Source organism: Prosopis cineraria, unplaced genomic scaffold, assembly GCF_029017545.1.
Source record: "Prosopis cineraria cultivar Desert tree isolate PC_DT_omini unplaced genomic scaffold, ASM2901754v1 PC6, whole genome shotgun sequence".
NCBI lineage: Eukaryota > Viridiplantae > Streptophyta > Magnoliopsida > Fabales > Fabaceae > Prosopis > Prosopis cineraria.
The window spans coordinates 1,104,937-1,126,168 of NW_026555337.1; the positions used below are offsets into that span (position 1 = coordinate 1,104,937).

The following is a 21,232-nucleotide window of genomic DNA, read 5'->3' on the forward strand; positions in this document are numbered from 1 at the left end:
AGAAGTTATAGATCCACTGTAGCAAACTGTGAACATAAATTGCTAAGAAGATCTCTGGTGCTATCGAATTTAAACAATGAAAGATGAGTCACTGAAGTTCAAAACCATTTAAGGATAAGGTTGCTGAACAGTAAAGTTTCTTCATTTTAAGTTCAAGCCTATTTAGTCAAATTCTAACTTAACCAAACCTATTTTCACCCTTACTCATGAGAGATCGTCTTATGATGTATGGAGAGTTGAAGGGTTTAAGAGGAATCTATACGTGTGTGGTGGCTTTCCTTTTATAGGCACAACGTGGTAGTTTTCTCATGGATCCATGCTCCACATTGTTTAGGTTACTAGCTGTAATTTCTTTCATAACTTCCTCCACTCTTTTACCATTTTTTGAATTGGCGTGTCAATTCATTTTCATTGCAAACAATCACCTTTCTTCTCGAAGACTCACATAGGCTTGAGCTAAAATCATCATTTTTAGCCAAAATAATTGGGCTCACCCAAATAATGCTCCTTAAATATAAATTTGACTAAGTTTGTCATAAGTTGACTTTCTATAGATATTTGAATTGTTCTATTCTCCATGCATTCCTTATATATGTGGTGTAAAACTTGGGAAGCTAGCTCTTTTTAATCAAGGTTTTAGCATGTTATGCTTGATGAGATGGCTCGCTTTCAATAAAGGTCTCTGGGTGTGTGAATCTTGCTCTACATTTGATCCTAAAAGCAAGAGTTCACCTTTGGTTCATCAACTTAAGATAGTTAGGTACTCTCAGGTAGTTGTCCCTGAGCTCTTCATCTGTAATTAGTTCTAAAGGCCATGAGTTGGCATCTAGCTCACCATCTTCATTAAGCTCATCCTTAAAGCTATAAGAAGGTACCCCTAAGCTCTTCAGATAAGTTTGGTTCCAAAGGCCATGAGTTAGCTTCTAACTTATCATCCTTATATAGCTTGTCATTGGAGTTGTCAGAAGGGTGCCCCCGAGCTCTTCAAATATGCTCTTGATAGACTCAAGGTATGTAATGATACATTTCCTTAAAGGCTCTAAGATATCTACTCGATGCTCTATACCGCACCATAAGGCTCCTAATATCTATTTAGGGCTCTAATGTGCGGCTAGATAATTGGCCTATAATTCAAAGCTTTGTTCACCATGCTCATTGTTGGATTGTAAGAGTTGACAAGTGTACTGTGCTTGCAATATCACATTCTAGATCCTGAGATCTAATATAATTTTTACTGTTATTTTTCAATTTAAGGGTGTGATTCCATATAGGTTCCACAAAGACATGGTTTTGTTCTGGCTGGATCCATGACTCTTACAAAGGGTGGATCTCTGATTCTCTATAGGTGTGGATCTCTGGCTCTCCATAGGTGGTGATCTATAAGTGGATCTCTATGTTGGACATTATGCCCTATGGTCAATCATTATACTATGCACATTATTATTTAATAAATTTCTCTTTTGTTATCATATCAATTGTATGTTCACTATGATAATTGTTTCTTTAGACAAACTATAGTGATTGTCTTAAATGTTCCTGGTCGGTCATTTATGAAGGATCATAAATGAAATAAGAATAGTATGACTTTGATTAATTATAGAGATATAAATCAAAGTCATAGTCACTTGAAAGAATACAAGGTGCTGGACCGACCTATTATAAGAAAGTTGCATGATACAAATCATAAGCTTATATCATATGTAACTATATTAGTAAGCCCTTTGACCTGAGATCATTATGGATTCTTACATGATGACCACTAAACTTTGACCTAGTCAAAAGTCACCTTTGATCGGGTGATCATAAAGGCTATGATTGAGTTAGTGATATTCATGTAAAGGAATATACGTGATCAAGATAGAATTTATCCCTCGCATTAAGTGAGAGATATTACTGAGCATTTTGACGAGTAAGACTAAAAAAATGTATGGCCATACTATAATGAAAAAAGTTTTTCCATTGGCTATAGTTAGTCCAGTTAGAGATCGAGAAAGTAACATTCAAGTAAAGGAGAATGACAATTTCACATCTCATACTTGACTGAAATATTGCGTGACAAAAGGGATGTGATACTGTTGCATAATAGGTTAAACCGGATGATTGATCCTTATGTGAATTGGGTATTTGCAATGTCTTGTTGGAAATCACTTGTGACTTGTGGGCTAATAACATAATTAGCCTATTGCCAACCTCATATGGGCTTATAGGGTCGCATACAAAAACAACCCAACTTAAGCTATAATATCTAAGTTCATTGAATATAAAATATGTCTAGATTTAATAAATGTAATATATGGTGAATGAATTATATATATATATATTTTTTTTGAGTATTTATTTGATAAATATTTATATATATTTATATGAAATATAAAATACAAAATATAATTATATATATTCAAAATATATATATATGTGTATATATAGTCATATATATATATATAATATAATATACATATTATATTATATTATATTATACTATGTTATGTTTAGATTTAATTTTATATGATAGATTAAATTTAATAACTAACATGATATGAGAGAATATTGTGTTAGTTTTATGATTTAAATTTATAAGATAAATTCAAATTAGATATGATATCGTGGATTAAATTTATGAAATAAATTTAATTAAATTTTGTGGGCTCTTTAAGTGGAAGATGAAAACTCTAATCCATATACTATATAGTTAGGAACGTGCTTTATGAAGAGAAAGTTAGAAAAGTTCTATAGGTAAAAAAACACTTTGAGAGCTATGAAATACCTTATAGAAAGGAAGACTAACATTTAAAGAAGAACAAATGGTGGAAGCGTTAGCACGCTATTCGAGTTAGAGACTATTCATGTGGATACCAATAGAGAGAGTAGATCTACGTTGTCAGTTTCTAAGATCCAACCTCTTGAAGAGAACACACACTAAGTTCGAAGAATCAAAAGGTAGCTATTCTATTCATCTTGACTTAAACGAGTTTGTTCGGTTCATATCAAGATAGGGACTTTAAAATTTTAATATTTCGCTGCGCCTCTCTATCCAACACTTTAAGTATTCTAGTTCCTAAATCACTGACTCTTGGGGAGCTTAGTACTCTAATTCTAGGGGTGCTTCGATCCTTGACTTCTCCAGTATATGGATTAATAAATTTACATAGGTGGTGACATATAAGTAGATCTCTAGGTACTCTGGTTCCCAAATTGCTGGCTCTTTAGAAGCCTAGTACTCTAACTTTGGGGGTTTGTAGATCTATACTTTTGTTGGAGTGTGGATCACTAGATCTTCATAAGTAGTGATCTATGAGTAGATCTTTAGGTATCTTAGTTTCAAGATTGATAGCTCTCAAGGAACCCAATACTCTAATTCTAAGGGTACATCAATTCCTAACTCTGCTAGAGCATGGATCTTTAGCTCTTTATGGGCGGTATTCCATGAGTGGATCTCTAAGCACTCTAGTTCCTATATTGCTAGGTCTTGGGGAGACTAGTACTCAAGACAATCCTCTAAGTCATCAAGTTTAGAGAATCATCCTCATATTCAAAACATTTGACTCGTGGTAATGCTATTGGTACACTTACAAGGGTCACATTAGGCACGCCAAAATTATTTTTAGTAGTTTTTTACGCAGGCACGCTAAAGAAGCATGTCCTCAAAAGGTATGATGTCCCTGACTTCTAAAATCTAACAGTGAGTTTTCAAGGTTCTTTACCACAATTTTTTCAAATATAAGTACTTAAACGTAAAGGGAATGGAAGAATAAAGATAGAGAAATGTGTGATACTTGCACGGTGAGAATAATTATGATATTGATAATGAAAAAAAAAGTTAAAGCAAATAAAAGAAGAAAAACTAAAAGAAAAAGCATTAGCTATAACATCTTAATTTTTATTCTTAATATTTAAATAACATTAAGATGGGATTTCATGATAATTAGAATTTATCATGTAATTAGATGAATAAATAAAATTTACCAAAAAAAAAAGATTTAAAGATGCACTCTAAGGAAAAGAAAATTTATAAATTTAGGTGAAATTAAATGAAATTTAAAATAGTGTTTCAATCTGACATATTAATTTTGGTAAAGAAAATATTATTTTCAAATTAGAAATTTTTTATTGGAACAAGATGTATAAATTATCAATATTAGATTCTTAAAAAAAGTAATTGAAAATAAATTATTTAATTAAAAAATTATAATATATATCTCTATACTCCTTTAGTCCTGTTTATATGGTAGAAAAAGAGTATTTGTTTCCCTCATATTTACAGGACACCTCATAATTATTGTATTTATTTTTATCATTTTACTCATATTTATTGAGAGTATTTGTTTTACTCATACTCATAGGGCAGCAGATTTATAATAAATATTATGCTTTTAAAATATACATATTGTTGTGCATGAGTCATAACAAGTAATGTCATGAGAATAAAGAATCGTTTTCACATATATTTATTTAAAAATAATGGTCAAGTAAAAGATTAAGAGAATTCAATTAGGTTGAGCCAAAATATAATTAGGTGAAGAATATTTTGTAAACTAAATTGACAATAAAAAATAAATAAAAATAACTAATTGAAAAATTTTAAGTATAAATTGAGACCTAAAATTATTTATCTCCCTTGTATTTTATAATACCAAAATTATCTCTTCTCATAAATATTTTTAATGAAAATAAGTGATAATTTAGGGTTCTAAAAATACCTGAACAAGCTCTCATAATACCAAAATTGCCTCTTATCATAAATGTTTTTAATAAAAATAAGTGATAATTTAGGGTTCTAAAATACTTGAACAAGCTTTTTTAAGTTATGAATAAGTGTTTAGCTAAATTAATTGCTCAATCTCTTATTATAATTAATAAAACTCAATTTTAAATACCAACTCTAATGTGGCTGTGCAAGGCTAGCAAGTATATCTTTATTTTACTAGCAAAAATATCCATTGAAAATGCAAATATTAAGTTTTTGCATTATTTGACCCAATTCTATACTCATTTTGGCCCCTCAAGTATCGATTAAATGAATCAAACATTTAAATGGTAGCTAATCACTTAGAAGTATTAAGAAAGAGTAAAATAAACACACACACACACACACACATTATTGATCACAAAAGGAGAGGAGAAATTTAGTGTTAATTTATACAAGCATTCAAAATAATCATAGAACGAAGAGTTTAACTACTCATAAACATCAAAAAGCTATAAATATATAAAATATTCATAGCCATGTCAGATTACAAAGAGGGAAATGAAGAAGAAACAAAGGAACTAAAAAAATGAAGTTTCAAATGTTTTCAAAGTTTCAACTCTTAAATCCAACTTATCTAGAGCTTAATAGCATAACAAAACTCTCAAAGTATCTTTAAGTGTGTAGAATGCTTTTTAGGTCTAGCTCATATCATATATACATCATACCTAGGTATTTCTAGATAAATAAAAGGGAATGTTTTGTCAACAGTGGTGAAAGTTGTAACTTTGAGATGACTTTGATAATTTTACATTGTTTTTGCTATTAACAAAACTTAATCTTTATGCACCTAATTTCTTCATCCAAAAGCCTTCTTAAAGCATCAACAAAAGTTCAGAAATACCAAATTAAAGCAAATATGTAAACCTAAACAAGATACATATTTTTTTAATTTAGGCGATCAAAATATATATAATTAAGATAAAATATATCAAAATTTAAGAAAAATGTTGTGAAATAGCATGAAATTCTAGAGGTTAACATATATACAATAGGGGTAAAGTTGAAAACTTGTTAAATTTTTAAACAGAGTTAATGAAATTTAAGATTTTTCTTAATTTTAGTGAAAATGGTAAAAGTAACTCATGGTTAGAATTTGGTAGTATTATACTTTATCTTAATATATACGCATTCCGTTCAAAATTATAAAATATTTTTAATTGAATTTTATTCTTAAATAAAGTAGTTACTTGTTTTCAAACTAACCCTGTCTTTCTATATTTACCCCTATTTAATAAAGTGTTTTACCCTAAAATAAATATAAAGTAATTTATTTAACATGGGCACTTAAAAAAAAACTAATGATTACATCTTGAAGGACTAAAAAAATATTATATTTTTGAATATTCAATTCTTTAAAAAATGTATTATATTTTTTAATTGAGGGAGTATGAAATTTTCAGGAGAAATCTCATATCTTAAAATATAAGATAATTTAAAAAATAAAATTTCATTAGCAATTTTTTAATATTATCATTCATATTATATTCTATATTTTAAATTTTTTTATAAATAAAATATTAAATTAATAATATTTTCAAATTTATTTTTACAAAAAAATTATAAAATATATTTAATACTCTTTATTGACATGCACGATTTTACAACATAATACAGCACGCTCGTTCAAAGCCCAATAGCTGTTGAGGGCTGGGGGCTGCTTTGACTATGGTGTTTGACAAGTGGAAAAGTGGAGCTACCTCGCCGCAACGTGAGCGGCAGAAATCCCCTGCCACCGGGCAATGATCCGTTGTGCAGACCCTCCAACGAGAGACCGCCACGTAATCAGTAGCCGAGCTTGCCTTCCCCTTCCTCGTGGACGGACATCTCAACCCCCAAGACGGCATTTCCAAAGCGAAGAGGACGATGCACGCTCTCCATCGAACGGTCCATGATCTCCCCTACTCTTCTTATGCCTTTCCCACTCTATTCCTTTCATTTACCCCTTCCGCCACCTGGTGCTGCTCTCTTTCCCGCTGCACCAGATCCGATTCCTCCGACTGATGGCCACCGTAGCCCTCACCACCAACACCTCCTCCTTCCCCGCCCTTCCATCTCTCCGATTGCGATCCTCTAACCTCATTCCTTCCAAACCTTCGCGGCTATGCTGTTCGGCCTCAGGGTCCCCGCACTCTTCCAGTTTCAAACCACTCAAACAGAATCCATCTTTTCCATCTATTCCCCCCCTGAGACTCTCTCAGTCCTGTTTCAACGTCAAACCCCATTGGAAATACCCTTTTGTTAAGGCCTCGTCTTCGGGCGCTTCTCTCGCTTCGGCTCCACCTCCGGCTCCGGGGCCTCAGCCATGGCGCGGCGCAGCCGTAAAACCTTTATTAGCTTCCATAGCCACTGGGGTTCTTCTCTGGTTCGCTCCCGTGCCTGCTGGAGTCTCAAAAAACGCGTGGCAACTGTTGGCGATATTCTTGGGTACCATCGTTGGCATTATTTCTCAGCCATTGCCCCTGGGAGCTGTGGCTATACTGGGTTTGGGAGTTTCCGTGCTAACCAAAACCCTGACGTTTGCCGCAGCATTTTCTGGGTTCGGCGATCCCATCCCGTGGCTCATTTGTCTGGCCTTCTTCTTTGCCAGGGGATTCATTAAGACTGGTCTTGGCAACCGGATCGCTTATCAATTTGTATCTCTTTTTGGTAGCTCATCCTTAGGGCTAGGATATAGTTTAGTTTTTAGCGAGGCCCTTTTGGCACCGGCGATTCCTTCGGTTTCGGCTAGAGCGGGTGGAATATTTCTCCCGTTGGTGAAGTCCTTGTGCGTCGCTTGTGGTAGCAACGCGGGCGATGGAACTGAGAATAGACTTGGGTCGTGGTTAATGCTGACCTGCTTTCAAACTTCGGTGATCTCATCGGCAATGTTTTTGACAGCAATGGCAGCGAATCCCCTGTGCGCCACTCTGACTGCCAATTCTATTAACCAGACAATTGGGTGGTTGGACTGGGCGAAAGCCGCGATTGTCCCCGGTTTGGTGTCATTGGTATTGGTACCGTTGATTTTGTATGTGATTTATCCGCCGACAGTAAAGGCCAGCCCAGATGCGCCCAAGCTTGCTAGGGAGAAGTTGCAGCAGATGGGACCAATGACAACAGAAGAGAAGACAATGGCTATCACTCTACTTCTTACGGTACAAAGATTTCGATCTTATTCTTTTTTATCGGCCAAACTGACCTTTCCTGTCTGCGATGTTCTTACTTCTTACTGAGAGGCTTGTTATGTTATTATGATGGATAGCTAACATAACTTTAAATTACACGATGATACCTATTTAGAGCATTGCGGCAACTTCCATATTTCCCTTCTGAATTAAAAACCGTGTTTATGCATTAATCTGATCCTGTTATTTGTTCAACTGGACTAGGAGTTTATGTTGGTTATTATATCGTCGCCCTGACTAGTGTGGCGGTATTTTATGTTACTTTTCTTGTTTGCTTGCAGCATAATAACTCTTTATATAAGATGCTATCATTCTCAAACGTCTTGTAAAACGATGTCAGAGGTTTGGGTGAAAATTGAACAATGTAAATGCAGTGTGTTTATGGGCTTAATGCACGTAGGAGTACACAATTTTGTTATGCTGGGCTTATCATAAGCATGATGTGCCTTTGTGGGTTTGCTTTTCAATAATTTGACTGGGCAAGTTATCAGACATCAGTTATTAAAAGTCATGTCATCTTCAATTCATTATGCTGCATTCAGTTGTGAATCCTCTAGTTATTTGGAATGTTCGGCTGTTGTGCGAACAAATCACTGAGCAGCTGTATTACTCTACAGTTTATACCTTTCCCCTTGGGTTATAAATCTGTGGTATTTTACATTCCTAAGAATCTTCTATTTGTCTTAGCTACTTATTTATTCTTTGGCTCTGTTGTATCAGGTGGGGCTTTGGATTTTTGGAGGGGCTCTGAAAGTAGATGCTGTATCTGCTGCCATTCTTGGGTTATCTATACTTCTTGTCACAGGGGTTGTTACATGGAAAGAGTGTTTGGCTGAGGGAGTTGCTTGGGATACCCTCACGTGGTTTGCTGCCCTCATAGCAATGGCTGGGTATCTGAACAAATATGGTCTTATTTCCTGGTTCAGTCAAACCGTAGTCAAGGTTTTCTTCTGTCTTTTCTCTTGCATATTACTTGCTTTCTCATTTCTAGAGAACATGGTGCCCATCCTTGGCATTCCTTTTTTTTAAAAAAATATACCATTTATTGGAAAATTAATAAAATAATTCATGGCATAAGCTTTTGAGATTTACATTAGAACCTTTTGTAACCAAAGGTTTGCTGGGTTATAACAGATAAAATATTTTCATGGCTCCACGCTTTCATGTGAGGCAGCATGTTATAACAGATAAAACGTTCCTTGACAATCTTATTTGCCTTGAGTCTGGTTTGTGCAAGATTTTTCTGTTTACTTCTGATATGCCATTCAATTAGATAGTGTGACCCTTTTTATGTTCTGCAGACGCTAATTTAACTTTCAACTTTCTAACGAGTGCATTATCTGTTATTAAGTTGTTCCATGACTTGATCCGCTTGTTTATGCAGTAGTTCTTGGCATAGAGACTCCATATGCATCTTATATTTATTTCTCTACAACGGAAATGAAAATTCTTATCCTGTTGTATTTGTGTTATGTGGGCATTTTTGGAAATCTTTGTCCAGTCCAACATTTTTTTTTTTGGGGGGGGGGGAAGAGTTTGGATCCCTTAGCCACTGTTTGTTTTTTAACTTTCTCGCATTGCACAAGTTGCAGTGATACAGAGGATTCCATGAAAGCTTTTCAGGAAGACTGCTTCTACCAGCAGCCCACAAAAACTCACAAATATGCAAGCTATACTGTATTTTTGGCAGTTTGTGAAATCAATGACCTGTGCAGGTGATCCAATGGACTCTGCACGAGGTTTATGTTTCATGCAATTAAAATGGGACGTGTTGGTAGCCTTTATCATAAGCTGCAATTACACTTGATGATAAAAGCAATGAGTACATTACCTTAATCCAATATATTCCTGTTTATGCGTCACGATATATTTAACATTAACCTTGTAATTATTGGTATACATCTTTACCGATACAGCTAAAGTTCCAATGTGAATGGAGTGTGCAGCATGAACTATATGCGTATAAATTTATATTTTACTTTGGAAATTATCCGGTATATTTCTTGATAATGTCCTCGAAATTATTCGCTAATGGCATTGTTTTTGCAGTTTGTGGGTGGATTGGGTCTCTCTTGGCAGCTATCATTTGGCATTCTGGTTCTTCTGTACTTCTACTCACATTACTTCTTTGCAAGTGGAGCTGCTCATATTGGTGCCATGTTTACGGCCTTCTTGTCAGTTGCTTCTGCTCTGGGCACTCCACCATACTTCGGAGCCATGGTGCTGTCTTTCCTATCCAACCTCATGGGTGGCCTTACCCACTATGGGATCGGGTCAGCACCTGTATTTTTTGGAGCCAACTACGTTCCTCTTGCCAAATGGTGGGGTTATGGTTTCCTTATTAGCATTATAAATATTATTATCTGGCTTGGAGTTGGAGGAGTTTGGTGGAAGGCCATTGGTTTGTGGTAAAGGGGCAATTTGATGACCCAAATTTACTAGTTCACGATTCCTGTACACAGGGAGGCACATTCTCTCGTTGCCAATTTGCCATTAGCAGTTGACGCAAGCTGTTAGCCTTTGATTCTTTTTAGAAATAATCTTCAGGTGATTCTGGTGGAGATTTAGGTTGGGAACTAGAATAAAATTACGTAATTTAGATCTGAAAGTAGAACTCATACATATAAAGTTTATTCTGGAACGCAAAAGGAGCCCAGTTAGTATTCGCGATAGAGCTAGTTGTGGACTTAAATACATTCTTGTCTTCTTAAATCTTTCTTTGATCCTTTCATGTGTTTTGCGGCAAGAAAGTGAAAGGCAATAAAAATATAATTTGCGTTTTGGTGGTTGGAATATTTGGCATTTGTCATCAATGGGGGATGGCAGTATTTCCATCTAGTAGATGCTCGCACTCTTTGGAGCATGAAAACTTGTTCGGTTTATTATTCGTAATATGATATGCGTTGATGATAGCTTGCGTGCATGATAAGCGTGTCCTACTGTTGCACAACTTACTTTTTGTTTGGAAGATTTGTCATGAATTATGAGTGTATTGTCGATGAGAGTAGTTTTATGACTTTATCTTTCATGTTTGATAATGATTAAAGTTGAAAAACAGGCGAGTTTGGTTTTTAAGGGCTCAGGTTTTGAAACTTGCTTTTTCAAAATTTTTCCAAATCTTGAGGGCCATTACTTATATAAAAAGTTTAGGGTCAAGTTTATAAGCTTGATTATAAAAATAAAAAAATTAATGTTATAATTTAATTACAATATTTTAAAATTAAGCATAAAATAAATTAAGGTAATTATTTTAGTTGGCCAAAAAAGAATAATTATTTCAGTTATACTTGGTGAGAATCAAAGCACCCTTTTAAGATAATCAAAGATTAAAGTATTGGTCACCTAACACCTACGGCAAGACAACAGTTGTAAGGGAAAAGCAAGTTGTGAGAGGCATGAAAGAGAGAAGATGCGATAGATGTAAAGGGCAATAAGGCAAGCAAATGCGGGAGGAAGAATTGAGTGACTCTAAGTGAGGCAGGGATCAAAGATGAGGCAGGGATCATCGACACTTAACGGTAGGGTAGAGATATTGAGTAAGGTAGAGATAAGCGATGGTCGATGAGAGAGCAGGTGAGTGACTATGAAATATTCAATCTTTAGACTGAGACAGTAGGAGATCCGATCAAATAAGGAAGGCAGAAAGAGTGAGAATCGAGAGATCAAAAATTAGAGAAGTTTAAGCCTTAGATATTTTCTCTATTCATTATTTTTACATAGATTGCAAAAATAAAAGGATAATAGGATTTAAAGGGTCGCCCGGGTCTAAGTTAATTTTTTTTCAAGACTTATCAAGGCCAAGCCCAAAAGCTCAATTACCTTAAAAACCCTTCATTTTCAAACTCAAACCCTTATTTAAATAGGGTTTATATGTTTGATTCTTATTTTCAATTCTAGTAATGACCTTGTTAACTATCCTCCCCGCAATTTGCACGATGTGACTATGGCCTTTGTATTACAAAAAAGGTGTTGTCAAAGAGGTAGTCCCACCTATTTATGATGGGCCTACCAATTAAGTTGATGAGGATTGGTGTGCAATGGCCAGCGTGGGTTTTAGTTTTACCCCAACCCAATCTAGTTGCTCCACCCTTAAAAAAAATTGTAATTGCCCCCAGAGGGTTAGATTGAATTTGGCTCGATGTGAAGATAATTTTTATTAAAATTTAAAATATAAAAATTAATTTTATTCATAAATAACCTAAAATTGATAACATTTAAGTTACATTCCTTTTGATAAAAAAATGCAATGAAAATTAATCATTTTTAAAATTATATGTCTCAAGCAATTATTTATTATGTTTACATATTTTTTTAAGAAAGGTGAAAGAAATTAAATTCCACAAGAAAAAAATTACATCAAAAGGTATAAACCCTGAACAAAAGAATGAATGGTTTACAAGATGCAACAAGCTAAACCTGGATATTAAATCTTTCACCTAGAATTTTAATATGCCTATATTAAATGATAAATTTGTTTTTAAACTATAAATCTATAATCTTTTGGAATCATAAATTTTTTTTTGTGAAATATTTTCTTTCAACACTTTAAAATGGTGTAATATCACTTCCACCCTTAATGAATGTTAACCCTGACTATTAATTGATAAAAAAATATAAAAAATAATTTCAAAAATTACAAGAAATACCCAAAAATTTACATGGTCCCTTTTTATAATTTTTTTCAATTCTTTACTGGTATTTTCTTATTTTTTTAATAATTTTTGATGTTCTTTTATATAATTTTTTAGTTAACTAATTATTAAAGTTAATTTTTATTAACAATAAAAGTAATATTATATAAAAAAAAGTTTAAGATTTAAGATGCTCTTACGCCTATAATTTAATGGTGAATTACCCAATTAACCAATATACTTAATAGGATGAAATTGGTTGAGCCATTGTGTTTCTTGGATGGCCTCAAGATCTTTTAATCATATTGGGTTTGTATATAAAAACAGAAGATACGGTGTGAATAATAACTTTCAAGATTTAGATTCTTTTTAACACCATCCATTCCATAGGAAATCTACCAATCCACACGTCGCTGGTGAACAATGAAGTTTGGAGCTAAATATGGATGACATCAGAGTCAAAACGAACACTTTCGTGATATGTCGCATGATTGCTTGATTTGGCTCACTTGTTATCTAAGTGAATGTAGCTTGCATGCGAGTATGAGCATCTATAAAAACAAGCAATTTCTATGCGCGTGTCATGGAGGCCGAGTGAGGTAGCATTATGCCCAACTTGTTTTGGTGGATTATTAATCACCAAGCCACTACCCCTATCACCACACTCCTATCTTTCCCATCTTTAGCTTTAACCCACAGACTGCTATATTTTAATCCCAAATTTTATTCTTGATCCTTAATTAATAGGAGCTTGAAACATTCATTGTTCTTGCAATTAAACATGTCGTCGTGGATATTTTAAAAATTGAGAAGATCAATACTTAAAATTACATCTAAATAATTAATCTAATCCCGACCTGTCCGGGAAAAAAGCAAAATAAATTCGAAGATACATGCATGCTTTTAAGGGATTCAATAATCAATATTCCTTTTCAATTTACACAGCCTTTCCAGAGGAGAAAGAGAGACCTATGCCAAGTTTTCAACAATAACATTTTTCTTTTTTGGATTTTGGCCAGTCGTTGCTTTTTGGCCGCCTGCCACGTGATATATATTGGCATTGATTAGATCAACGGTGGGAGCATCTGTCCCTCCATTATTGGGGTGATAAATTGCACCTGGCGGGGGGCATGCCCGACTTCACCTGCATTCGTATCCACACGACTACGACCTCAACAGTCAAGGGTCAACACATCGTGAATGTTTATTAGCCGTCCGTTATAAGCAAACATTCGTTGCATCTCTATCTCCAAAGAATCATCCGAACATAGATTTAGAAGTCACTGTCAATAACATATTAGCTTCAGAATTTTTAGTATAAAAGAAAAGGTGCCCCTTTTTTGTGATTTTTTTTCTTTTGCATGAAAGGGAGGGCGCTAAATAGTGTGCTATTGCGTGTCTCTAACCAATAGATTTGTTCTACAAGATGCAAATAATCCTATCAACTATTAAACATCATGATACACCTATGGCCTTCGATCGTATATTGTCTCGTGTAAATTGTCATCCTTTAAACGTATACACATATGCTCTTTGCTTACAATAGCAAATGTTTCAATGAATTAAGTTTCTTCTCAATGAATGAAGTGGTGTTCGTTTCTTAACTTTAATTCTAGCAAAAACAATTGGCTACAGTTCGTTAATGACTAGCTACAAATAGGGGTAAGCATTCGATCGATTCAATCAGTTTGGTTTTAATTTCTCTAAAACTGATCGACCAAATTATATAAAAATTTTAGATCGAATCAAATTGAAATACATAACCAAACTGAATTTTAATAATTTGGTTCGATCGATCTATTTAATTTATGAGCTTTGATTTGGGTCTATGAAATTTAATTGTTTATAAATCCTTCTATCCAAATTTTTTTCCTTAATGTTGAAAGCCCAATAAAAAGATAACAATCTTATATCATAATTTATGAGAAAATTAATAAGATTTAGTACTATTGTACTAAAAACTAAATTATAAAAATAAAAAATTAGAACATTACATTAAACCAAAAAAAAATACTATTACTACAAGCAGTAGAAAGTTGTTTCTAACTCACCCAGATGAAAATTTATTTACATTTTCAAAAATATGAAAGAAAAAATATAGATAATTCAGTTGGTTCGGTTTATTCGATTCTTGAATTCTCAGACCGAATCGAACTGATCAACCAAAATTTTCATTAAAAGAAAATTGAATCGAACTGAAAAACTGAATAAACTGAATCAAATAGAAAAAATTCAATTTGATTCGATTCGATTTTCGATTTTAATTCAGTTTTGCTCACCCATATCTACAGATATTTCATTCGCGAATTTTTCTAGTCATGCTACAAAATGATGTGTGATGCTTGGAGCATGGACTATATAATATGCAAGTTCAGCTAGTGTCACACATCCAGGTTTATGAAAGGTCATACTCTATAGTTAACGAGTGAACATTTACCATAAAAATATCACAATAAATAAAGGCAATACTAGGAACATTAAAACATATAAAATTCTTGTCGCACCCAAAAAAATACGACGCGGACGGTGCACGAGCGGAGGTCCCGGCCTTCGTGGTAGGAACCGAATCGAACGAGGAGTCACCACCAAGATTTTGAGGTAAATCTCGAGAAACCATTTAAAAGGAAGATAAGGGTGGTCTGTAAAATTAGAGAATAGGTTCAGGAGTCGGTTGAGTATGGGGAAGGTGTTAGGCACCCCACAACACCCGTTCGTCAGGACAGTTACCTGAAGTTTGTTATGCTCTTTTAATATGGTTTTATAATTATTTTAATTATCTCTTTTATATTCATGAGTTTCAAAAATGATAAGAATTAGGTGAGAAATGTTTATTTATTTATGAGGGAGGACGGACTTGACTCAAAATCTGACTCTAAGGCCTACATACCCTGTGATGGGGATCAAAGTTCATATAGTTCAGGCTTAAAAGTTTGTTGATGAAAATATTTTTTTGAAGAGAAATTAATTAGAAATAATTCACCATTTTACAAATAAAACCATTTCTAAAATTTTGATATGTGTGTTTTAAATTACTAAAGGTAATTTAATTTTAATTATTTTCTCCATTTTTGAATATTTAATAAAGAAAGGAAAGGGTTTAAAATTATTTTTCTTTATGGTTTATGATTGAGAATTTAACTGTTATAGCTGCAGAGCCTTATTGATTCATACGGTAATGCAATTGTTCTAAATATCTGCGGAGATTCTGAAATCTCACATGATAGAAGAGTTTGACAATTTAATTAATTTATTTATTCTTATGTATATTTTAAGTGTTAAAAATATATTTTAAGTGTGTATATACATGTTTTAAAGGTTCTTAATCATCATACCTGCAAAGCCTTATTAACTTGTACGATAATATGATTATCCTAAATATCTACGAAGATTCTAAAATCTCACATGATAAAGGAATTAAATTTATTTAAATACATCTTATTTAGTTTAATTAATTTAATATATAATTTATATATATTTTAAAAACTTAATCGTAATATCTACATAGTCTTATTGACTCATACGATAATACGATTATCTTAGATGTCTACGAAGATTCAAAAATCTCACATAATTAAAAGATATAATCGATAAATGTGATTACAACTTAAATTCATTGATTTGATTGATTAATTTTTCTAAATTGTGTATTACATGATTATTTATAAAAATTATTTATTTATTATAGAAATTGGTAATCACTACATCTGCGAGGACTTATTATCCCCACGATGATATGATTAATTTAAATCTCTACGAAGATTTTTGAAATCTCACATGAGACTTAAATAAATTATTAATCTGGGTTATAAAAAAAGAAAGTTAAATTTAATGATGGGTCCTTTAAACCCATATTAACATATAAGTTTTACTCTCATAACTGCGAAACCTTATTGATATACACGATACGAGATTATCCTGAATATCTACAGAGATACAAGGTCTCACATGATAAAAAGATTACATAATATTCACTTTGAATATATTTTAACACATATTTTTAATATAAAAATCTTGATCATTATACCTGCGAAGCCTTATTGACTCACACGGTAGTACGATTATCCTAAAGGTCTATGGAATTTTAAAAATCTCACATGATCAAAAGATTTAATTAGAAAATGTGATTATATTTTAAATTTATTAATTTAATTAAAATCATAAAACATTATATTATCTTATTTACAAAAATTCATTTATGTAATATATACAAATTGAGAATCACAATATCTGCGAGGATTTATTATCTTACACGATAATGTGAATTAATTTAAGTTTCTACGAAGATTCTTAAAATCTCACATGAGACTTAAATATTTATTATAAAGAGAGAATTAATTTCAATAATGGGCCTTTGCAACCCATATAAATACATACAAGGTTGATCCTCATACTTGTGAAATCTTATTGATTTATACGGTATAAAATCTTCTAAGTATCTATGAAATTCTTAAAATCTCACACGACAAATAAAGTATAAATATGTGTGTGTGTGTGTGTGTGTGTCTCTCTCTCTCTCTCTCTCTCTCTCTTTTCTTTTTATACTTTAGCCTCTTATAAGGAAATCATGACAACATATGGAAATAGAAAACACCATGAAGTATTATGCATGAATAAATTTCCACAAAAGAACAAAGATTAATATAAGGATCAACCCATGCCATCACACGTTACATATAGTAACAAAAGATTGAAAGGCAATTTGGGAATCAAACGTGCAAAACTAAACATACTTAAATTAAACCCCTTAGATATCATATAATACAAACTATTACGAGTCTATTTTGTAGACACCAAAACCACAAGATAAAGAACTCGTCAAATTTTCAAAATTAGTAGACGAACTTGATAATTAATTTTCAAGTGTTAAGAATCTCAAAACTTGAATAGAACTGTACCTTTAAATTATTAAAAGACACAAGATTATGCAAGATATTTTATAAATAACTAGTTAAGAAGTCATGCAAACTTATGTCCTTCATGCATACGATATTGGAAAGAAAAGGAGAAAAGATAACATTATTATTCAATCAAACCCTACCTTTTAACCGTTACCTCCCTGCATAACCTTTACTACCTCTGTCTTGATCCAACAAGGTGACACTAAGACATGTGAACACATCATTGGTAGCCTCATTGCAGCCTTTGAGTAGGGATGGCACGACTGAAACTAGGGAGAGATGGATCACGTTGATGGAATCCTCAAGGAGCTCCAGGCAGTCCTCATATGCCGAATGTACGTGCTGATCCTTTTGGACCTTGGAGATGATATTGGAGGAATAGAGGAGGCTGATGCGAATGTGAAAAAGGATTGAGGCTTGGAGAGAGGCCAGAGGTAGAGCTCTATTTTTTTTCATTTTTCTCGTCCAGATTTCTTCGTGTTCTCTCAGCCTCCTTCTCGATTTTCTCCCCTGTTTCTCGTCCATCTTTCTTCGTGTTCTCTCGATCTCCTTCTCATTTTTTCTCTTCTTCTTTCTCTTCCTTTTTTTTTTGCTCCTTCTTCATGCTCTGTTCAAGCTTCTCCCATTTCCTCAGTTCTCTCTCTTTCTCTCCGTCTTGGATCCATCTCTTATGCTCTGTTTTTCCTCTTTTTCAGTCTCTCTCTCATCTCTCACTCTTTGTCTCCTTCTCATTCTCCAACCTCTCTCGGACTCTCTCCTCTGCCTCTGTTCTTCTTTTTCAATCTCTCTCTCCTCTCCACCTTTTTTACTATTTCTCCTGCTCTTTATCATTAAAGCTCGAGATTTTCTTCTTGTGTGCACGTTGCATTTCTACTCTGCTTTTGCTTTTTTTTTCTACATTCTGTATCACTGTATGAGTCTTCTTAGAGTTGCTTTATTTCTGTGTGTTTCACGTATGCATGCTCTCCAGTTTTTTGCTCGCGTGAATGTGTCTACTCTGCTTTTTGTTTTCTTGCGTGTTTCTGTGCTTTTCTCTGTGGTCTGTGCTTCATGCGTGCTTCTTTACTGCTGTTCTGTGTCTCTGTTTCTGCTATTCCTTGAGCTGTGATAAAATGCTGATTCTATCAGCGTTTTGTCCAGCTTATTCCTCTCTTCTTCTTTTTTATTAATAATTCTGATTAATACATACATACATAGATATACATACATACATAGATATATATATATATATATATATATGAAAATAAAATTTGAGGAGAGAAATTTAGAAATAGCTGAGTCTCAAAGAATTAATTCTCAATATTTTAAATGGTTGGGATAATTTAAGAGAGATTTTTAAAAGACTTAAGATTTTTTTTTGATTTTGTTAAAATTAGTTTTTCTTAAATATAATCCTAAAAAAGGATTAAATTTCATTTTGTATTTTTATATATATTTTTTGGTTATTTATTATTAAATTAAAAAAAATGTCTGGACAAAATACGATGTTCACAATTCTACTTTAGGTTGTTTCGCAACATAATCGTTTTAACGCCCACGATCTAATAATTTAAACAATGAAAAGGCAGTGCGATTAGAAATATGCGAGAGGAGCGCGTAGAGTTTTATATGAATACTTTTTAATAAGGGAACAATGTCATACAGGGGAACGTAATTTTTTTTCATTGTCTGTTATATTTTCCTGTATATTTTTTGATATCATTGCGTAATTTTTTTCATTTTTCAATTGTTTTGGAAATAGGCGTGCAATAACCATTTTTCAATCCAAAAGTCAAGCCTTTTATGCCCTGTGTCAATGGCTAGTGATATGATGAATTATAAGTGTATGATCAGTGAAAATTGTGGTTTTATTCTTGTAAACTATATAAAAACATTACAACTGAAACAAACTTCTTTTAAATTGATTGGGAATTTAATACAAACTTTTCATAATTCTTCTATAATGAAATATCAAATTTTACATATACTCTCTCGAATTCTTATTACAAGCCTACTTTTAAGGGGAGGAGAAGAATACCATTTAAATATTTAAAAACAATATGCTGACTTAAAGGCACATTTTCTTAGCCAGTGGCCTAGTAATCTAATGGCATGGAAATTTCCCTATAAGTGAGAGGTTGCGGGTTTGATCTCGCTTGTAACCGTAAATCATTAGTGCTTATCCCTTTAATTGAGAGAGAGAGAGAGAGAGAGAGAGAGAGACACACACACACACACTCTTCCTTATACTTAACGAGAAAGAGGTGAGGAAATCTAGGAGTCAAACTTTCAGGGTTGGGGAGAGGTCAGGAAAAATACCATTAATTGGTGAAGGGACATTTATGTCACAACCTTTAAGCCTCATTTGGTATGAAGAAATGATTTTTGATGGAATGGGAATACAAATAGTACCTTAACAACTTTGCCTTTTATATAAAAAAGATCTTTTAATTTGTTAAAAAAAAATCATGACAAGATGGAGCCTCATCTCTGACCAAAAAGGAAGACTTGATTTTCATTCCCCTAGTAGCACAATTACATTCCCAACTTCAAGAGTAATCCATTGTCTCTTTCGATGATGTGACAAGATTAATCACCATCTTTATCCATTGAGTTCCTTATCTCCAGCATGCAGTCCAACTCCATAGGATCCATCACATGCCTATAGTTTGTTCCTTGGTGCACAATCAAAGTTCTTCTCCTCCCACTTGCTACAAAGTGATCTGCAAGTTTGAAGCAGCAGAGAGAAGGAAGAAGAAACAATGATGGTGGTAGTGAAGCTAGAGGGGCAGTGATGAGTCGAACAGTAACTTCGACCAGCGATAGTGATAGAGTTGGAGAGATGAAGGTAAAGCTGGAGTGGCAGCGACCAACTAGGCAGTGACTTTGACTAACGATCAATGATTATCAACAATGACAAACACATACTTCCCAAGTGCAAGATAGAGGAGAGAAGTCAAACTTAAATTGGTTTGTTGAATAAGAGATGAGAACCCAAACTAATGGTAAGATTGTCTGAAAATTCTATAATCAAGAATAATTTGGTCATCTAAAAATTCATTCCCAAGGAATCGACTCATTCCTATGGTTTATTAATGGGATAAGGATTACCTCAAATAAGGTAATGGGCCATTCCATTTGAATGAACTCTCCCATGCACCAAATATGGCTATAGGCTATTTTTACTCTTATTCCCGTTCCATTACCCCATGTTTTACTGTACCAAACATGGCCTTACAGTTGTCAATCAATCCTTTTGGTCTGAAGTGAAAGGGCAAAGCATGTGGCACGACATCAAAGCTCTTGCTAGAGAAAGAGAAGATAATTGAGAAGACTAAGGCCAACTTAGGGAGGGTTGTCATATAGTTTGTGTAATAGTTTGTTAGGTTGTCAATATTAAGTAGTTTGATAAGATATTTTGGCCACTGTGTTAACATTTTTTCCCTATTATTTTGTTACACTAATAGTGATATAAATCATATACTAGGTGTTCATGTATTTCACCTATTTTTCTTTGTTGAATGGATGATCAAAATCAACAGGAAACTTAATAAAATTGCACACTTGGTTTAATTGCTAGTATTACTTCAACAAGCATCTCTATATTCATTTTTGTTCTATTGCCAATATTCATTCTAGTTAAATTGCCTCAGTTTAAATTAATATTCCATTTTTTCTCATTATGCCAACATTTAGAAGGGCACGAATTTAGCATCATAATAAGGGACAAATTCAACTATAATTTTAGCCACATTGTAAATTGAAATTGAATGACTTCATGAGAAGGGACAAATTTAGCATCATGATAGAGGA

The 21,232-nt window shown here is 33.3% G+C and overlaps 1 protein-coding gene across 1 annotated transcript; it reads left to right on the forward strand.

Annotated features, from left to right (window-relative positions):
* The first annotated feature begins 6,508 nt into the window (after nt 1-6,508).
* LOC129314517 (dicarboxylate transporter 1, chloroplastic-like) lies at nt 6,509-10,704 on the forward strand. Its single transcript, XM_054957967.1, has 3 exons — nt 6,509-7,881; nt 8,632-8,853; nt 9,961-10,704. Exons 1-3 carry the CDS (start codon nt 6,748-6,750, stop codon nt 10,321-10,323), a joined length of 1,719 nt encoding a protein of 572 aa, XP_054813942.1. The 5' UTR covers nt 6,509-6,747; the 3' UTR covers nt 10,324-10,704.
* Nucleotides 10,705-21,232: the final 10,528 nt, after the last annotated feature.